This window comes from Danio rerio, chromosome 17, assembly GCF_052040795.2.
Source record: "Danio rerio strain M-AB ecotype USA chromosome 17, GRCz13ab, whole genome shotgun sequence".
Lineage (NCBI taxonomy): Eukaryota > Metazoa > Chordata > Actinopteri > Cypriniformes > Danionidae > Danio > Danio rerio.
In genome coordinates this window covers 30,962,501-30,985,000 of record NC_141037.1, presented here as the reverse complement: position 1 = coordinate 30,985,000, position 22,500 = coordinate 30,962,501, and the positions used below count along the sequence as shown (strand labels likewise).

Sequence of the window (22,500 nt, the reverse complement as noted above, 5' to 3'; positions counted from 1 at the left end):
ATTAGTGAATCAAACCACTTCGTTATGACATCATCTGATAACTTTCCTCTCATAACACATAATTATGGCAACCAAAGAGAAACTAACATAAGTAACATGTGTCTGAGATCCCGAGTAAAGCAAACACTGTTTACCGCAATGGTGACATCTCACAAAATGAGCATTTTTAGTAAATCTAAGGGCTTGTTTAGACATCTGGCAGAAATAAAGTTTAACAGGTTAGTAATGAGTGAAGATTATGCACGATTTTCAACTCAAAACACTGGTAACAACTGGTGTTTTTACAGCACCACTTGAGATTGAAATTAGCCCTTGTGTGCTTTTGGGGATGTTTTCATCCACTCTGGGGTGATTTTGAAACTTAAATTTGATACAAGTTTCTCCTTGTTTGAGCAAATAGAATGATTTTTGGTGACATCTTATTTTGAGGCATATTTTAGGAAATTTTCAAAAACTCAACAAACATTTTGGGAAAATTCACAACCTTTTTGATATGTTTGTGATTGTTTTTTTTCCCTATTGACTTTAAATATAACAACATTTATTGATTGAAAAGCCATGACGGTATATTTATTTGTATTCTTGTTTGTTGGTGGTTTCCCTGTGGGGAAGAGGTCAAATTTGTGCTACTGTTGTTCAATTACTGTTGTCAATTTGAACAATACACATGGGTTACTTGTACATCATCACACTGGCAAACAATGGCACTTCTAAAAGGAAACTGGGTTCAATGCAATTAATAAAACTTCGTGACTTTGAGGTGAGAGATTGGCTTAGTGGTTAGCACTTTCGCCTCACAGTAAGAAGGTCACTGGTTCGAGCCACAGCTGGGTTAGTTGGCATTTCTGTGTGGAGTTTGCATGTTCTGCCTGTGTTTGCGTTGGTTTCGTCCGGGTGCTCTGATTTCCCCCACAGTCCAAAGACATGCGCTATAGGTGAATTTAATAAGCTAAATTGACCGTAGTGTATGTGTGAATGCAAGAGTGTATGGCTGTTTCCCAGTGCTGGGTTGCAGCTGAAAGGGCATCCGCTGTGTAAAACATATACTGGATGAGTTGGCGGTTCATTCCGCTGCGGTGATCCCTCATTTATAAAGGGACTAAGCCGAAAAGAAAATGAATGAATGTTGACCAATTTAAACATGCAAAAAAAAAGGCATTCAGGGTGAACAGTGGTCGTATGGGCCAGATATGAACTAGGGGAATGGCTGTCCATGTTCCTCTTGATTTAATCAAATCCTGCAGTGAATAGGTGGAGCAGATGCCCGGCTCTAAAGAGCCTCACTTGTATTACTGTATTTCATCTTACCAGTGGAGACAGGGCCAACAGCCAGCCATTGTTTGTTGTTTGTTTTCTCTTTTTTCTATTCCCTGTGTGCTCTTTTTGCGAGTAGCGGCAGCCCCTGCTCTTGGCGGTAATGCATGAACATTGTGAGATGTTTTATTAAAAGGCTCCAATGCTCCAGCCACCGTTTGACCCGGGGTGAGAAGCATGCCTAAATGATATGGAGCCCCCCAAAGGCCAATTTACACTCAGGACAGGTATATTCTCTCTGAGATGAATCATTCAGAATGTCAGCACTCTACTACACACTCTCACACACACACACACACACACACACACACATATAGACTTCCACAACTGGATTGAAAGGAGCTCTCAAGCACAAAATAAACCTTGTGACTAATTTTTTTTTTTAAATATTCTTTTTTTTTTCTTACATGTCTTTATTGTCCTTATATATTTACGGATCATAATTGTCTTATGATCGCCAGAGCTGCCATATAAATATTGTGGAACACATTATTACTATTATCATTTTCTTTTTTTAATACAATTAAAATCAAAATTATTAAATTATTATAGTTTTTGTTTCTTTTTTATATATTTTCTAAAGCAAGGACATTTTCACGGTATGTCTGATATGTCTGATGTCTTTTTTCCTCTGGAGAAAATCTTGTTTTAATTCAGCTGAAATAAAAGCAGTTTAACAGTTTTTAAAAACCATTTAAAGGTCATATATTTATTTATTTTTTGAAAGTCTACAGAACAAGCCATCGTTATACAACAACTTGCCTAATTAACCTATCCTGCTTAGTTAACTTAATTAACCTAGTTAAGCCAATAAAAGACACTATAAGCTGAATGGAAGTTTCTTGTAAATATCTAGTAAAATATTTGTTACTGTCATCATGGCAAAGATCAAATAAGTCAGTTATTAAAACTATTATGTTTAGAAATGTGTTGAAAAAATTGTCTCTGTTAAACAGAAATTGGGGAAAAAATAAACATATATAAACATTTTATATAAAAATATAAAAACAGGAATACTGCCTTGTTTTCTTGTAAAAACAGCAATGTATTTTTTTATAATTCCTCACTGAATATAATATGAAAAAGAATCGTTGTTAGAATTTTGTTATGATATATAATTAGTTCAGTGGAAATAAAAAAATCCCTAATGGTTTTATTCTAATAGAAAGGACATAATATTGTTGGAAAAACACCACCAAATATCAATTTTTTCTCTCTACATTTCTAAAATGTTGGATTAAATTAGAACAAACCATTACAGATGAGTAAAGTGATTACACAGTTTTATATACTGTAAAAATATGTAAATATTGATTTACAAAAAAGTATTTAACACCGTTATGTATCATAAATGCTAAGGATTTCCCAATGTTCAGCCCCAAATTGCTGATCGTAGGGTTCTTGAACAGTATCTGTTGTATGAAGTCTGGTCTTTTGGTTTTATGTCAGCTCTCATGCAAGTGTCATAACAGGAAAGTGTAACTTCGAGGGCTCTGCTAAGAGGAATGCTTGGCTAAATGGTTTGCTGTATAGAAATATGAAAGCAGTTCAACAAGAGGTTCATTCAACACTAGTTTGATATAGCATCTAAAAACTGAACATTGTCAACATAGTTGTCTGGATTAAACTAATGCAAAGACAATACACTAGGGCTGTTATAGAAATTACCTTTCTGTATTACTGAATGCCTTTACTGTATTGCTTTTCATGTGCTGTCTTTGGATGAAGACAGAGAGCAGTTGTGTTGACAGTTTAGCTATTCAAAGTACTGAAGTTGCATAAAAGCACATGGCGTATGTGCATTCTGACGTTGGTCACATTGTTTATTGTGAATAAAAATTGTATACTTGTGTTCAGACAACAGTATAATTGTCATATTATGTCATTTTGACTTATAAATTCAAGATATCTCATGGACATGACAAATGTTATAGGGTGCGTCCTGACTAATCATCACTTTTAATGATGTGCATGATGTCATTAAAGGGATAGTTCACCCCAAAATTAAAATTCTAACATTTACTCACTTGTCACTTGTTCAAAAACTTTAATTGAAGTTTCTTTCTTCTGTTGAACACAAAAGAAGATACTTTGAAGAATGCTCTTAACTGGAACCCGTTAGCTTTCATAATATTATTTTCCTCTGTTATGGAAGTCAATGCAACCAGCATTCTTCAAAATATCTTTTGTGCTCAACAGAAGAAAGAAACTCAAAAACCACCTGATAGAGAGGAAATAATGAAGTCATTTTAATTTATGTGTGAACTTTCCTTAAAAATGTGAAACCGACTGACTGGATTGCACAGTTCTACCCAGCAGCACCAGTACATCATCTATCCACAACAATGGACTTAATTGGATAATAAGAATAGTCATTAATTTTCCTTTGGCTTAGTCCCTTTATTCATCAGGGGTTACCACAGCGGAATGAACCGTCAACTTATCCAGCATTTGCTTTTATATGCAGCGGATGCCCTATATGATAAGAATATAAATAATAATTATTATAATAATAAGTAATCATTGGATGTCAAATATTGTGTAGACTAAACCCAGTTATTGAGCTTGACCAGATCGATTCATTCATTATCTTTTAGGCATAGTCTCTTTATTAATCAGGGGTCGCCACAGTAGAATGACTCGCCTACTTATCCAGCATTTGCTTTTATATGCAGCGGATGCCCTATATGATAAGAATATAAATAATAATAATTATAATAATAAGTAATCATTGGATGTCAAATATTGTGTAGACTAAACCCAGTAATTGAGCTTGACCAGATCCATTCATTCATTATCTTTTAGGCATAGTCTTTTTATTAATCAGGGGTTGCCACAGCAGAATGAACCGCCTACTTATCCAGCATATGTTTTACGCAGCGGATGCCCTATATAAGAATATGAATAATAATAAAAATAATAAATAATCAATGGATGTCAAATATTGTGTAGACCAAACCCAGTGCCTGAGCTTGACCAAATCCATTCATTCGTTTTCTTTTCGGGTTAGTCCCTTTATTAATCAGGGGTCACCACAGCGGAATGAACCGCCAACTTATTTAGCATAGGTTTTATTCAGTGGATGCCCTTTAATAAGAATACAAATAATAATAAAAATAATAAGTAATCAATGGATGTCAAATAATGTGTAGACTAAACCCATGGTCTGAGGTTGATCAGATCATATTTCTAATTGTCCTGTGCAAATTCATGTTTTTTTTATTATCTTATCAAAACCACATGTTTCATTTGCTTCAAAATAACAATCAGCTTGTTTTTTCGAGTACAAAAAAAGAAAAATCAATTGCGTTCTTATACTAGTACCAACAAATCAGTGAGAACAGGGTTTTATTCCACATCCAGATTGAAAATTATAGCTTTGCCTGAGAGCAATCATCGGGGCGTCCATGTATCCGAATATGATTTTATTGCAGCGCCTAACTGTTCTCTGTTTTCACTCACCTGCCGCTGGTCCCAAGCAAGCCCACATAAACAAAGGTCATTCTGAAGTCAATGTCCTCAGAGAGAAATACCTGAGCGCATATCACGTTGAGTCTGTGTAAAGAGCCATAAAACCTTCAGAGGCGCCACACCGGGGTCTCCGTTTACATCTCTTTCCTTTTGATCAGCCTGAGCTTCTCTAAAGATATGCCTGACTACATATGTATTACAACCCCGAGCTGAAGCAGAAAATGGACCCTAGGCTTTGAGGACATTTCTCATAAGACACGTTGTGCGGCAGGATGTTATTTTCAGTCTGCTCGGTGGGGTATCCCGTATTTATTGTGGGTCGTTGTAAAGGCAGAGGTCTGATGTGATAAGAAGCTATGGAGCGCTGCATTGCTGCGGCTGCTGTTCCCTCCCTTTCACCCGCCACGCACAAACCCGGGGATTCCAATTTCTTTCAGGATATCTTAGCTCAGCTTCCATGCTGCCCCCGCTGTGATTTTGGAATATCTCGCCTTTTTTATTTCTCCTTCCTTGACAGTAAACTGCTTTCAGGCGCTTCAAGGAGAGATCCTCCTTCTCTTCAAGAGGAGCTTTGGAAGCGGCAGTGTTTGCGACTGTGATTTTGCAGGACAAGTGATTAACAGATGATTCCAGCTACAGTATATGTGTGTGAAGAAGGGAGAGCAATGGGCAGCTCAACAACGTGAAAATTCTGTAGTATGACAGATTACTGTAGATCGCAACTTTCAGGTCATAATAGCATTATTTGAGGTAGTTTACTGTAGGATAGGGCAAAATTCTTGTTCAAAAGTCATTCAGAGAAGCTGGGTTACAGATTACAATTTTTAGGTAATCTTAGGAATGAAAGATTAAATAACAGAGTTTAAAGGAAGCATTGTGGGGAGGGCAGAGGCTCGTTGAACTGAGGAGATTTTTAATGCATTTTTTATTTTATATTTAAGCATCACATTATGATTTTCTGTTGCACTCTTAGTCTTTAAATGTAATGCTAATGGGAAAAGCACAATAATTATAAATTTGTTTATCAATTATTTATTATCCAATCTTGTCTATTTGTGAATTTCTGTTTCAAATTAGTTCAGTATGATATTGTAAAATCTAACATTTTGCTTTTTTGTTTTTCTGCTATATACATAGCAATATGAATACAATTTCATCAGATAAATAGCACTACTTAGAATACATAATCATTTTCGATTGATTGAGATGACTCTGTAGGGGAATGCATTTGCAAAAAATAAAATAAACAATCTGAGCATAAGCATAGATAAATACAATCGTGCTAAAGATATTTAAACATATACAGTTGAAGTCAGAATTATTACTACGACCCCCCACCCCCTTTGATTTTTTTTTTCTTTTTTAAATATTTACCATATGATGTTTAACAGAGCAAGACATTTTCCACAGTATTTCTGATAAAAAAAATAAAAATAAAAAATCTGCTGGAGAAAGTCTTACTTGTTTTATTTCGGCTAGAATAAAAGCTGTTTTTTTTTAAACCATTTTAAGGACAAAAATATTAGCCCCTTTAAGCTATTTTTTAAAGTCTACAGAACAAACCGTCATTATAAAATAACTTGCCTGATTTTCCTAACCTGCCCTGTTAACCTAATTAACCTAGTTAAGCCTTTAAATGTCACCTAAAGTAGTATAGAAGTGTCTTGAAAAATGTCTAGTAAAATATTATTTACTGTCATCATGGCAAAGAGAAAATTAATCAGTTATTAGAAATGAGTTATTAAAATTAGTATGTTTAGAAATGTGTTGAAAAAAATCTCTCCGTTAAACAGAAATTGGAAAAGAAGAAAAAATTGGAGGGCTGATAATTCAGGGGGCTAATAATTCTGACTTCTGTAATTTTAAATGATGCTTCTTGTTTTAATATAGAAACTATTCATAAAATCACTTTGCCTTTCCAGTCATATTTATTTTTACAGGTTTTGTAATAACGCAGGAGTTGGAACACTTTTGTACCTTTTAAATGAGAACAATTGCATATCTTCATTTCAGTGGTACCATAAAAGGCACAGAACAGTATCATAAGAGGTCTCTTCTGTACCATATTTAATTGTCATACACAATTTTTACAAAGGTACTGAACTGTTCCTCGTAGAAACATTATTTGGACCATAGTGTACCTTGTATTCTAAGAATGTACTGTAGTAAGCTGTAATCCAGACTCAACATTGCACATCCTCCAATGTGACTATTAAAGATGCACACAATGAAATGTCGATGCTGAAACGACAAACCATGTTGTAAGCCCTATTTTAAACTGTATTTGACAAGGTTTCATAGTATTTTTCATATTTTATTCATATTTTTTTTTCCCTCTCTCTATCCAGACGTTGGTGTGTTCACTCCTCATAAGTTGCTGTTGAGTGCCTGTACTGAGGCAGGATGTACCAACAGTACCCAGGTTACCCTGTTCACAGGCCAGTTGCCTCCTACTTATGTTGAGCCCCCCATCCTGACCGTATTGGATGCCCGCAGTATCCACATACAGTGAGTATGACCAAAAAAAAAAAATTAATGTCACAAATTATACAGTACGTGGATTTTTCATGGAGTTTTTTTTAAACTGGTTTTATGTAAAAAATGTTGTCCCTAGAAAAGGAGAAAACACATTTAACCCTCCCTAGGTCTCGTCCTTGAACAGCTCACACAAGCACATGAACACTAACAAGGCATGAACAGAAGTGAAGATGGCCGTTCTCACCTTTTATAAGGCAATGTTTTATCAGAGAGATACGCTAATGAGGTGACAGACATTTGCTCTCTGCAAGAGGACAAAACGCATCTCAGGTCTCGTTATTCCTCACCATTATACAAAAAATAGCCTGCACATGTCAAAGCCATAACCCCTTTGAAGATGCAATGTGTAACCCCTGTTTAAAAAAAGGTGTCCACCACAAAAATCTCACACTAGAGCGATTTATCTGACCAACCCGTATGTCAAATTTGAGAAGCTGTCCCTATCCACGGCATGGGTGCATTAATCAACTGAGTGTTTTCCATATAATCATAAAGTACGCCCCTTCCGCCAGTCATGCCATTGGCTGTTTGTCCTTATTGTCTTTGCGTGTCCTCTGGCTGCAGTTGAGCGACCAGGGAAACGGAGCAATGGAGCAGGCCTTGATTTAGGGGCTAATGCTCAACTCCTGCACCCACGATGGACCGTCTCATTGGACTGTATGAAAACGTACAGTCCGACCTTCTTCCAGCCTGTTTAGCATGCGGAAATTTCACCAGCGTTTGACCCCTGCCGCTTGACTTAGAGAAAGAAGAGGAGGAAAAAAAAAGAGTCCGCACAAGATTTTTCCCAACATCCTGCACCCCAGGCCTATAGCAATCTATGTGAAAGCCTTTAGAGGTTCATCTTTAGCTGCCCCGTCGCCATCACTTAAGAACTATCTGAAGAGGGCACCATGCCACGCAACAATGTGAGTGGACGAGGAGAGAATAGAAGGAGAGCGAGAGAGAACTGGAAGGGAGTAAAGGGGCAATGGGGAAACTGAACTTATGTACACTTTGTTTTAGGCCAAGAGAGATGACAGAAGCGCTCCGGCGCATTTTCCATCAGAACGAAAATGTCATCACTTTACTGAATGATCACAGGTGGGGAGAGCGCGAGAAGAGAGGGGCATGAGGAGAATATATATTTGAGCTGTCACCTATACTATGGCGAAATCCACCACCAGTTCACTGCCATCAAAAGCGGCCATTAAATTACTCGATCTACCCCACCTTCACTGGGTGGCCCGAGGAGGCTTGTAATACCTGGAGAGAGAGAGCTACGCGTTAGCATTCCCATTCATCTCAATGGTATTTGAGGAAATGGCTGTCCGGAAGTACGCAATTTAAAATCTGCCATCTTAACATTGCTTAGTGGTGCTCTTGATGTTTTGTCAGGACAGTTGAGCAGTAAACATCATGTCATCACAATTCACTAGCAGTTTTCTTGAGCTCTGATATTAGTTTTTTGGGGGGAGATATACAGAAATTAAAATTCTGTACCGAAACCAAAATTTCTGGATCCACTTGGCCAAAATTAATTCTACAAGACTTTTTTAAAAACTCAATTGCTCACATTATGCTGACTTAAAGACAAGGATATAGTCACATTTTAATGAAAGTTAAATAGTATTGACAATGAAAGAGTTAAGAGGCGTAATTTTTTTTTTAATATTATTACATTTATTTTAAGATTTATTTTTGGCATTTTGCCTTTATTTGACTGGACAGTACTTAGACAGGAGGGAGGTGGGAGAGAGAGGGAGGTAGGATTGAGAAAGGTCCCCGAACTAGTATTAGAACTCGGTACGGCTGGGGTGCTTCCGCACCATGTAATAGCGATAACCGCCTGGCTATTGCGCAGACAAGAGGCATCATTTTTACAGCATTGCCGTGTTAGCAACGTAGCAAAGTAGACTTTTTGCTTTACTGGTGAGCATGTAAGCAGAATGAGCATTCTGGTGGCGCTCATGCAAAATGCCTTTGTGTATCGCAAGCCATTAAAATGTATGAATTTCATAGTGCAGTGCTTTTAGCATCCCATGTGAAAGCCGCTTCACACTACACAGATAGGGCTAGAGAGAGAATGAATTTTTAGGATTTTTTAGTTTTTTTGTTTGGTTTTCTTAGAGTTTTATGTTACATCTATTGTTTATGCATAAGGTTTACTGCATATTACTTTAATTCTGTGTATTATTACCATGATGGTGTTTAGTAGTTGGATGAATGACACTGAGCACCTTCTATATATTAGTATGCTTCTCTGTTTGTGGGGAAAAAATTTGTAATAAGCATTTGTTTCTCATCCACACATGCTTATTGTTGTGTATTTGTCTGTGTTACAAAGTTATGTCAATTATATTTTATTATGTCAGACTTAGGGCAGCACAGTGGCTCAGGGGTTAGCACTGTGACCTCACAGCAAGAAGGTCATTGGTTGAAGTCCAAGCTGGGCCAGTTGGCATTTCTGGGTTTCCCAGTGCTGGGTTGCAGCTGGAAAGGCATCTGCTGCGTAACACATATGCCAGAGTAGTTATCAGTTCATTCCACTGTGGCGACTAGATAAGGGACTAAGCCAAAGGAAAATGAGTGAATGAATTTAGAAATTACTGTTATGTTTCTAGTGTATTTTCTAATGTGTTTTAATGGTTAAATTAAAAATCTTATTTAATTTTTACAGTTGTTTACTGTGTGCTGTTGTATAAATAAATTATAATTTTAATTTCCGTTAATTTTGGACTATTAGTGTCTATCCATCCACTTTCTTTTTCGACTTAGTCCATTTATTAATCAGTGGTCATAACAGCAGAATGAACCGCCAACTTATCCAGCATATGTTTTACGCAGCGAATGCCCTTCCAGCTGCAACCCAACACTGGGCAACACTCATACACTCTTACATCCACACACAAACACTACAGCCAATTTAGCCTACCCATTTCACCTATAGCGCATGTCTTTAGACTGTAGGGGAAACCGAAGCACCCAGAGGAAACCAACACGAACACAGGGAGAACATGTAAACCTTTCACAGAAATGCCAATTGATTCAGTCGGGGTTCGAACCAGCAGCCTTCATGCTGTGAGGCGATCGTGCTACCTTTTGTGCCACCGTGATGGCAGACTATTAGTGTATCAATTATTATTTTTTTGTCAGAATAGATGAGTAGTTTTAAATGCTTGTCAATGGAAAAAGAGACTTTTTTACAGTGTAGTTACAGCATTCACCAGCAGGGGTTGAAGGGGGCTGAGCTAACCAGCAAAACTCTGACCCTTTTGAGCTGCAACATCTCTCTCTCACTCACTCTCTCTCGTCTATAAGCTGCCTCAACAGCCTTCATTCAATTATGCCCATTTCAGCCATTGAAGAAGGAAAAAAATACAAGCCCTTTCTTTTTATTCTCCTGCTACCTCTGTATTAATGGCAGTGGAGAGCTTGTGATCTCTGTAAGTCATTTATTAAAAAGATGTATATGACCCAATTTGTCTCATCACCGATTTTCTCATAACTTCATTATGTATCTGCTCTATCCTGACGGCAGCGCCTCAGAGGGAAACTCACCTTATTTATTGTCTTCATCCGCCAAGAGGGGGAAATGGTTATTGCTTTATTTCCATTGGATATTTCAATTTGAATAGGACGAGGAGCTGCAATGATGATAGAGGGAGAAGGAGAGAGAGAAGGAGAGAAAGGCAGCATTGTAATTTGACATTACAGATGATATCTCTCTCCCTCTCTCCTTTTTTTTCTCTCAGGGTCTAATTGTGGATACAGTGCCTTTGAAAGGTATTGCCTTGTTAGCAGAATCGTAATAGGAGAGGGTGAAGGATCATATGTGTTCAATACTCTTTTGTTGTGTTGCGATTTGCCTGTGAGAAAGGTTGCGAGACCCCGGACTGCAGGATATGCACAAACCGAATATCAGCAGAAACACGCGGCATGAAAGTATGCAGCACCTTGAATAAATGAGTAGAGGAAAAAATGCTCTCAGTACAGCATTAACTCCTCACCACCTTTACGCTGCTGTATGAAAAAAAAAAAAAAAGTTAAACATTTTGCTGATGTTGTTTGATGGAATGTATGGGTTTAACTGAATGAGAAAAAATATTTTGATTTATTTCAAAAGATTTCATAAAAATGTTGATATTTAATAAATAACCTTTTTAGATTTTTTCGTTTTATTTTCTTTCAAAATATATTGAAATATATATACACAATATGAAAAAAAAACTAATTGGGGAATGAAAAAAATAAATAAATAATAATAATAATAATAATTATATATATATATATATATATATATATATATATATATATATATATATATATATATATATATATATATAAATTATTATTATTATTATTATTATTATTATTATTATTATTATTATTATTATTATTATTATAATGCTTATTTAATTGTTGTATCTTTTTCTTTGTCTTTCGTTTGTTTTTGTTTTCTTCCTTTTGATTTTTTTATGTGTATCAAAAATAAAATATACTGCTAATAAACATTTCTGTTTTATAAGTATTATAAGTAATGAATCCTTCATTAATAATAACATAACCAACAGCTTATCTATTATGCAATGAAACACTTTTATGGCCATTCTTGTTTGTCATTGAAAAGGCCATAAAATTTAGTACAATGTTAAAACTATATAGTAATAAGAATAAAAATGGCATTATGGTGGCACAGTGGGTAGCACAATCGCCTCACAGCAAGAAGGTCGCTGATTTGAGTCCCGGCTGGGTCAGTTGGTAATTCTGTGGCAATTCAGTTTGCATGTACTCCCTATGTTTGCGTGGGTTTCCTCTGGGTGGGTTTTCCCCAAATCATGTGGTATAGGTGAATTGGGTAAACTACGTTGTCTGTAGTGTGTATGGATGTTTTCCAGTGATTGGTTGCAGCTGGAAGGACATCCGCTGCGTTAAACATATGCTGGATAAGTTGGCGGTTCATTCCGCTGTGGCGACCCCAGATTAATAAAGGGTCTAAGCCGAAAAGAAAATCAATGAAAAAAATTAAATAAATAACAATAATGATTTTTATTTTTATTTTTATTTATTATTTTATTAATTAATTAATATATTTATTAATAAGTTGTTATTATTATTATTATTATTATTATTTTTATTATTATTATTATTATTATTATTATTATTATTATTGGTTTTGTTGTAAATTAGTATTATTATTAAGTTAATAATGCTTACAAAATTGTTATATCTTTTTTTAGTTTTTCTTTTTTAATATTCATACCTTTGAATATTTATGTGTATCAAAAACTAAATATACTACCAATAACCTTTTCTTTGTTTTAAAGTATCGTAAGTAATCTTACATTAATATTAATATAACCAACAGCTTTTCTATTATGGAATAAAACACCCTTATGGCCATTCTTGTTTGTCATTGAAGGCCATAAATTTATTACAATGTTAAAATTATGTAATAATAATAATAATGATAATAATAATAATAATAATGATGATAATAATAATAATAATAATAATAATATAAATGGCTGTATTATGTTTATTTTTTCAGATAAATAAGCAGATATAATTTTATATTTACAATTATTTGTATACTTATTTACATTTAACATGCAATATTGGCATTGTATTCACAGTTTGCTTAAAACAACTAGCAAAAATAATGTTTGCTTTCTTTAAGCATAGTAATTGATGAAAATGTCATATAATTAATAATACAACCTACCGCATATCAATTATGCAATGAAACATCTTAATGGCCGTTGTCGTTTGCCATTTAAAATGCATTTTAATTTATGCCTAAAGTAAATTAATCACAATAATGAATAAGGTCACCTGCGGGTGTGTTTGCTCCATGTGGACCAGGAGACTCTTGCGAGCTCTGTACTAAATTAAGGAAACAGAGAGGGTCGGAGAAACATCGGGTCAAACTCATTGTACTCTGAGGCTTGATGATTCTTCTCATCACACAGGAGGTTACTGTCCTATTTCCCTGCTAAAACAACAAAGATGATATAAGCTCTTGTCAGAGTTTTGACACCATTACCTTCAGCAGGGACATTGTCTCCTCTAGTCATTGAACTCTATGTTTGAGGATGCAGACTAAAGTGCCATTCAGTTATGACAGATATATACTGTAAGAGATGTTTTATATACATTTTTGAGTGTCTGTCAAATGTACTGTTGGAGGGAAAAAATCATCTCAGCACTTAATGTTGACTTTTATTGACATTAGTGGGTTTATTTGGCATAAAAAAAATTATTGACAAAAGTTAAAGTTTTTTTTTTTTTTGCTTAAAAATAAGTTAATGTTAATGTTAATATTTATTTTAAATGCTTGTTTTAGTTAATGCATAAACTGATGTTAAGTGAAAACTTATTGTATCTAAGTAATATCTTTAAAGCTAACCTAGTTAGAAAAATAAACTAAATTAATTAAATATAAAAAAAAAAAATTAGTGAATTAAGATTTTGAATGTAAAAATTCAGAATATTGTTAAAAACTATGACCGTTACTTAGTGACTACATAACCATGTACATTTTTACATTTCATTCATTCATTTATTCATTTTCTTTTCGGCTTAGTCCCTTTATTAATCCGGGGTTGCCACAGTGGAATGAACTGCCAACTTATCTAGCAAGTTTTTACGCAGCTGATGCCCTTCCAGTGGCAACATATCTTTGGGAAACATCCACACAAACATTCACACTCATACACTACAGACAACTTAGCCTGCTTGTACCGCATGTTTTTGGACTGTGGGGGAAAACCGGAGCACCTGGAGGAAACCCAAGCAAACACAGGGAGAACATGCAAACTCCACACAGAAACGCTAGCTGACCCAGCCGAGGCTTGAACCAGCTACCTTCTTGCTGTAAGGCGACAGCACTACCTACTGCGCCACTACGTCACCCTTTTTTTTTTTTTTACATTTTATTTAATTAAATTTAATAAATTTGTATTTTATTTAAAATCAAATCATTTTGCATAAGTTTTACTAAAACTAACAAAATTTGAAAAGTAAAAATTGTAATTATTAATAAAATATAGTTATTTAGTGACTTCATTAAATTAAATTAAATTCATAGACATTTAACTTTAAACTGAAATGTAAAAATCATAATCATTATTAAAAACTATGGGGGGCGGCACGGTGGATCAGTGGGTAGCGGTGTCATCTCACAGCTAGAATAGATAGCTTCACTTTCAAAATCTTCAAATCAGAAAATTCATAAACAGTACAGTGAAACTTCCAAACAACCAAAACCCTCCAAACAACTCGCATATACTCAACGAACAAACAAATAACACACAAAGCGGAAGAAACGCACATATTTCTGTCTGAGTTTAGCTCAGTTTCTCCTCTCAGTCGTCCTGTATGATCCCTCAGCAGATAACAGTGTCCTCTGCTCTAAATTTAGCCATCAGAAAGTCAAGCGCTGGAGTAAAACACTCGCCCAGCAGCTCTCTGATCGGGTGTTTCTGGGACAGGGGTGATGTGTCGGGTCTCAGACTGTGTGTTTTTGTGTCTGGTGGTCTTTAGGTGGGCTGCTCCAGTGGAGGTGAACGGCCTGCTGGAGTTCTACACGCTGCACCAGTGGGCTTTGGGAGAGGAGCCGCTCATCGTCTATAACAGCTCTGAGCTTTTCCAGGATTATACAGTGCGGAACCTCGTCCCTGGATCCACATACCACTTTCAGATAGCAGTGTGTATCTGATTCACCATGCACACACACAAACACACACACACACACACACACACAAAACATGCTGAGGTTCATGTCATTGAGACTTTCATTTCATTTTACCCTTTCAGTATTTGTTGGAATGCTAACTGTAATATCTATCCATCCATCCATCCATCCCATAGCTGTCCGTTCGATAGTCTGTCTATCTGTCTAAAGTTATAATTGTTACAGAATATTGTTGTCTTAATTTGAATATTTTTTATAAAATACAATAAAGTACACTGAATAAATTAATAATAATAATAATAATAATAATAATAATAATAATACGTTTTATTTATAGTGCACTTTTCTCAGACCGAAAGCGCTAGGCAAACAGGGCAAACAGTAACAAAGCAGAACAATAAAAAAACAGTAAAAACACCCCAATTAGACAATAAAAATGAACTATAAAATTGAATGATTAAATTGACAAAAATAATCAACCTTAATTAAAAGCAACGGTAAAAAGTTGAGTCTTGAGAAGTTTCTTAAAACAGTGCAGAGAAGCAGCATTCCTGATGCTGATGGGTAGACCATTCCACAGCTTAATCCCACTGTATGAAAAAGCTGCACCACACATGGTCTTAAGTTTGTTTCAATGTCTAGATGCAGTGTCTAATATTTCAGGTGGGCTAATAATTCTAACTTCAACTGTGTAACTGTTTATTTTTCCCCAATTTCTGTTTAACAGTGAGAAGATTTTTTCAACAATAGGGTAATAAGGCAAGTTATTGTATAATGATGGTTTGTTCTGTAGACTTTTCTAAAACAATCTATCTTAAAGGGGCTAATAATTTTGACCCTAAAATTTTGTTTAAAAAGTTAAAAACTGCTTTTATTCTAGCTGAAATAAAACAAATAAGACTTTCTTATTCCCTTTCCTTACTATGTTAAACGTCATTTGGGAAATTATTTAAAAGAAAAAACATTTCAAAAGGGGGCTAATAATTCTGGTTCAACTGTACTATGTATACACACACATGGATATATATATTATTATTATTTATATATACACATTTCTGAAGCTATTTTGATGTTTATAATAATAATAATATCGTCAAATACCATGACGTTGCCACCTTTTTAAAGTTGACCACTGTGTCCTGCAGGCGTGCACAGGTGGTGGCTGCACCCTCAGTGACCCCAGCACAGCCCGCACCGAGGAGAGCTCACCGGAGGAAGTGCCTGCCCCAAACATCCTGTCCCTCTCTCCACATTCCCTCCACCTGTCCTGGACCCCCCCGCGCAAACCCAATGGTGAGTGGGGTTGAAACTAGCACCCGGCAGAGGTGAATTCATATTCCAAATGGGCATTTAGTTAAGGGTGCTTCATGTTTAATGATGGGTTCGCACATGGAGAAGGAAGAGCAGCACTTTGTGTGGCGGAGCGGGAGTGAGAGAGAGAGAGAGAGAGAAAAGGAGGACGCTGGGTTTTAAGTGGATGAAAAGTGCTCCCTTTTGACTGATGCTGTGAACTGCAGCTTTAGCGGTGGCTGACAGGGCCGTTCAGTTCACTCGGTGGATGAGGTACAACACTGCAGACTAACGGGTTTGAGAGGAGATTAGAATTGTTTTGGTTAATGTTAATTAGCATAAAAAGAAGATTGGTTGTTTTATTTGTTTGCTTAAAGTGTTTGATGTTTTATTTAAACAAAGGTTTAATTTTTACGTGGGACATAATATATTGAAGGCTTTGTTTTTTTTAATCTTGTGATAATTTTTTATTGTGAATTCTGATTGGATATTTAAATATATAGTCTGTTGATCATTAATTTAAATATTTAGTTGACATTTGAAGTGAAGGCTGAGTGAAGGGGATCCGATATGGGCTGATTTTTTTTTTTTTTTTTTTTTTTATGTGTGGTAAAAAATATTTATTTCACCTTTTGTTTTATAAATTTATGTATGCATATTTTATAAATCATTTTATCCTAATATACACATTAGGATAATGCAACCTAGTATTGTTATGATAGTGTTCAGTTAGACATTATTAAGTACATGACACAACTGGCTGAACATCACACTTAATAATATTTATTTTTATTATACATATGGTGTTTTCACTTACACATTTTTATAAAAAAAAATGTTTTTATTTATATTTAAAAATATTTTTTTCTTTCATGCTTAATTTATTTTTCTTATGTTTTTAGAATTAGTTTTAAAATCTTTTAATAAAAAATTTTACGATTTTAACATTTATTTTTAGTATTTATAAATATTGAAAAGGGGTGGCGAGGTGGCACAGTGGGAAGCACTGTCTTCTCACATCAAGAAGGTTGCTGGTTCGAGCCTCGGCTGGGTCAGTTGCCATTTCTGTATGGAGTTTGCATGTTCTTCCTGTATTCGCATGGGTTTCCTCTGGTTTCCCACAGGTGAATTGAATGAGCTAAATTGTCCATACGGTATGTGTGTGAATGACATTGTATGGGTGTTTTCCAGTGTTGGGTTGTAGCTGGAAGGGCATCCGCTGCTTAAATGTAATCTGGATAAGTTGGCAGCTCATTCCTCTGTGGTAACCCCTGATTAATAAAGTGACTAAGCCGCAAAGAAAATGAATGAATGAATGAAATGTAAAAATGTACATGGTTATGTAGTAAAAATCATAGTTTTTAATAATATAACCTAAAAAGAAAATAAATATGAAATATTGAAAATCCAAAATCAAACAAAAAGTGCTCAGGGGATAGTCTAAATAATGTGTTGGTGCTCTTTGGGCAAGGGGTTCATAAGAATAAACAGCAAAAATCGGTCCAAGGCACTCGAAAGATGTGGAAAAAATATTAAAAAGCTTTAAAAAAAAATTTAAATCCTTAAAAGTATTTTTTAGGGATTAGCCATGTAAATTAATGCTTTTTATTACTTTTTCCACTTCTTTTGAGTGCCTTGAACTTACTGTTACTATTATGAAATAAATAGTCATTAAAATTTAATATTGAGTTAAATGAAAAAGTGAAAAATACAATAATAAATACACTGAATAATATGGATGAATTTGCTTTTACAATCATTATAGAAAATACATTATTGTGTTTATTATTAAATGTCTTACCCATCTCAATGTGTGCTTAGTGTATAATTATAGAACTGTCACAAATTTAAATAAAAACAGTATTTTAAAACATTAAATATTATAATGTATTTTATTAGTTTTCCACATGTTCAAATACTGCAATAAAACATCAAAAGCCTGATCTTGCCTAAATATTAAACAATTCTGTGAAGAAAACTGTATTTTATCGCAAATAAAAGCTGTTAAAAGGCATATGTTGGCATCAGACAATATACGGGAAAATATTAAAGTATTTTTTATAGTAATTAAATAAAGTACACAGCTTTTATTATCTAATGTGCTATCCATATCAAGGCATATAAAGCTCTGTGTATCATTAAATAGATATTACAAATTGAAAAACAAACAATTAAAACTATTTTGCATAGTGTTCTTGCATTTTATGTAATGTATACATTCCTTTTCCACGTTTCAGAGATAAAAAAATAATAATTTGGTCTTGTTTAAATATATTTATGCATTAGTAGTGGATGCCAAAAAAGTGTAAAAATGTATAATTAACCAACATAGCTCATTGTAATATTTGCTTGATTAAATGCACAGATTTATAAACAGCGTCTGAAAATATTAGTGCATCATTATAGAATTGTTACAAATATATTAAAAACGAAGCATAAATTCACTGTTTTTGAAGTGTTAGTTCAAGCCCAGTGCAGCTCTTCATGTCTGTTTCCTTGTGCACTGGGTCAAGCTGAGTTGTCCTTCTTGAACCTTTTAACCGAGCGGTCCATCTTGAGGGGTGTGTTCCGTGAGCAGCTATAAAGAGAGCAGGACCAGTATACGGCTGTGTTTACATCTTTTACAACACTCTTTCCCTAATGCTTGCCTTTAACAGAGGGCTTTAAACAAAATGGCCAGTTTACATCAGGGCATGTGAGGAAATCAGTGGAGCAAACAGTGTTCGGGTATAAAAATGTGTCCTGGAATAAGGATTTATGATGGAAGGGCAATTTTAGATTTGATATCAAGAGTCATGCATGTGCAATTCAATGTTCAGTAACATTTAGAACATTTCCTATTACTGTATTTTGGCTACTTTTCATCGAATTTTCCTAAGCTTTTTGGATCTGAAGTGGTCTGGTGAAGTTTCAACATATGTACTGTTTTCAGTTTCCTAAAATTCTCTCAGAGGCTAAAATCTGATGGCCTTATTCAGCACAATAAGCAGCCTGTATGGACACATTTTTTGTTTGTTTGTTTGGATATTTTGTATGGATATTAAAAATAAGAAGTTGAGTACTTGATGTGTTTTTTTTTAAGCGTGTTTAGTACAAAATGATATGAAAATCATTGTGCCCATTAAATAATATAAAATAGTAATTTTACTTTATTTTGTAAGAAAGTCCATATGTAAAATAGCATTAATGGCATTCATTCATTTTCTTTTCGGCTTAGTCCCTATATTAATCTAAGGTCGCCACAGCGGAATGAACTGCCAACTTATCCAGCATATGTTTTATGTAGCGGATGCCCTTCCAGCTGCAACCCAACACTGGAAAACATCCATACACACTCATTCACACACATAAACTACGATCAATTTAGCTTACCCAATTCACCTAAAGCACAACACCCACACGAACACTGATAGGACATGCAAACTCCACACCAACTGACCCAGCCAGGGCTCGAACCATCGGCTTTCTTCCTGTGAGTCCATCATGCTACCTACTGTGCCACCGTGACGCCCCTCATCAATGGCAATAAATTTTTATTGCTTATTGTTATTATAAATTCTATGATTATCATCATGCATATACTGTTTTTCTATGTTGTTATGCAGGTTTTATATTTCTTTATGTTCCTTTCTTTATACTTTCACCCGTACACTATCTCACACGCACAGACACACACACACAAATCTGACTTTGGCTGTCTTAAATGTTTTTCTTTTTTACCTTATTTTTTTATTTGATTTGTCTCCTGTAATTTCTATATTTAAAATTAAAGTGATTCTCACCTTGAAAGAACAATGACCTTTCCTCTAATATGTCTGTTAATATGGAAAATGACTGAAAATAAATATAATAATTAAAAACGTTACGCATTACAATCCAGTTAAATTTTATTTTATTTTTTTCACCTTTTCAAACACGGAGATAAAATTGCCAACACTTGTACTTCTCTAATTATTAAACTATTCTGTGTTAAACATGAAAAAATTCTCTTTAAATACAGTTGAAAGACATTTAAAGACATCTGTTTGCATGACTAAAAGACAATGTTTATATATAAAAAAATTTAAATGTACAATCATTAACGAAAATACAGAGCTTTTATTATGAAATGTATTATCCATAGCAAAACACACTCAGTGCATACCTGTTAACATCGGGTTGTAAAAATAAAGGATACACCACCATAAACACCCGCCCCCAAACAAAAAAATAAATCCCCAAATTAGTAAGTATGTCCATCTGGAGCTGTTTCATTGTAAATAAACAGTTCAACAGTCAGTAATATGTTTTATTATTATTATTTACAAAAGAAAGAAAGAAATAGCATATAAATAGTATATATTAGCAGCACATAAGTGAACAAACAGTCTAATGTATACTGTATAAAAGTTTACAAACACTGTGTAGCTTATAAATTCTGATTAAAGAGCAATGAATGAATTTTTTTTGTTTGATTACATTAACAGAGGGAACATAGAAAGTCCATCCATTGACCACTGGCTGAAAGATTTAAAAGATTACATTGTGTACTGGAAAGAATCACCTACAGTATAAAGGGCCAATTAAAGGACTACCATAAAATGTGGGTTCTGTTTATACAATTTTTGGAACGAAACCATACAATGACACAAGCAAATACCTCTTACACTACTGGTTAACTGATTGATATGTGTATATGGGTGTTTTTGTATGTGAAATACAGTATATGTTTTTCTATGGCCTAGTCGATGTATAGCAATACCTGTTCAACTGAATTTGGATGCTTTGGGTGAGGGAGGGGGGAAGAGTAAAATGTTAAAAAGTGTAATTTAATGATAAATTTCAAGTGCTTTTTCTACAATAAAAAATGTTTTTAAATAACAGAGGTGTCACTTTAAAAATGCACACATCTATAATGAAAGCATTTGATTGCTTTCATAACTTTTTATGCTCATTTAGGACAAAATTAGAAAAAAGCCATCAAGATAATAACATCTTTAGATGTTATTATTATTAATTATGTGTATATGTCTGTTCAAACACGCACCCAAAACCCAGACTTTCGCTCCGCTTCAAATCACAGGTACAGAATTCTTTTGGGAAACAGAGTCTGTTTATCACTACGAAGTGTGTCAGCAGACAGTCATGCACCGCTATACAGTATGACTGTTTTGAGGATTGCATAGGAGGGTGCAGCATCTGAAATAAAAAGGAAGGGAATCTCACCGTTTTTATATTTATTACAAAGTAGTATGATAACAAAGTCTTTTGTGTAATTCTAAAAGTGTGAATGCTATTCTGTTACTGTTCAAGCATTGGTAAGAAATAAATAGTAACAAATAAATTTTAAATCTGAAATGTTTATTTATTTATTTATTTCAAAGTGTTCTCATGCCTACAGTAAACAAAACGAAAGCACAGAACAGGCTTACATTTAAGAGCGAGGGGCGTCCCCTGGTGGTCCAGCTGTATGGCTTGCGCATATTATTGCCACCCTTCATAGAAAGATTTTAATTATGGGAGAAATAAGGGAAAATACCTTTGCTGCATGATAGCAGGATAGAACTGTAGAATATGCGAGAATCCTGGGAAAAACAGGAGGGTTGACAGGTATGGCTCAATGTATTATTACAAAACTGCTTAAAAATTAAAAAAAAAAAAAATTCTGTGAATGTTTTTAGTTGTGTGTTTGTTTATTTAAATCCCGGCCCACAATAGAATGAAAATAAAAAAAGGTTGTAAATGTAGTATTTGGAAACCCAGCGGTGGCCAGTAAGTGAACTGTAGCCAGCAACTCATATTTTGTTTCACTTATCCCTTAAAAATTGACAAATATATGTTGTAAATGTTGAGGCTCTGTAAGCATTTTTGATTATGCGATAGGTTTACATGTCAAGCACAAGCTGTATTGCCTCGTACGCTATCGGCCATATGCTAAACGTGCATTAATTTCCTCCACACAGGTGTGATTAGCAGCTATGGTCTTTGGATGGATGGCACGCTGGTGCAGAATTCGTCCCTGATGGCTTCGGAGGTGGGCGATCTCTCCCCGTGGAGCCTGCACAGTTTCCGTGTTCAGGCCTGCACGGCTCAGGGCTGCGCTCTGGGGCCCCTGGTGAGAGTCCACCACATTTACATTATGTTAATGCCTCCTCTGCGTGTCAGATGGCAGCTCAGCATCATAAAGGTGATCGATTCACTCTGTTCAATAAAGCACCTTCTGCTCACGCTTG

General features: G+C 34.9%; 1 protein-coding gene across 2 annotated transcripts in view; it reads left to right on the top strand.

Moving 5' to 3' along the window:
- The window catches only part of ush2a (Usher syndrome 2A (autosomal recessive, mild)), a 412,815-nt gene that overhangs the window by 163,351 nt on the left and 226,964 nt on the right, over positions 1-22,500 (top strand). For both annotated transcript variants that reach the window (XM_087290677.1, XM_087290676.1), the window contains exons 33-36: positions 7,134-7,293; positions 14,848-15,010; positions 16,144-16,291; positions 22,231-22,382. In XM_087290677.1, the coding sequence (XP_087146803.1) occupies positions 7,134-7,293; positions 14,848-15,010; positions 16,144-16,291; positions 22,231-22,382 (623 nt within the window). The remainder of the gene's footprint in view (positions 1-7,133; positions 7,294-14,847; positions 15,011-16,143; positions 16,292-22,230; positions 22,383-22,500) is intronic.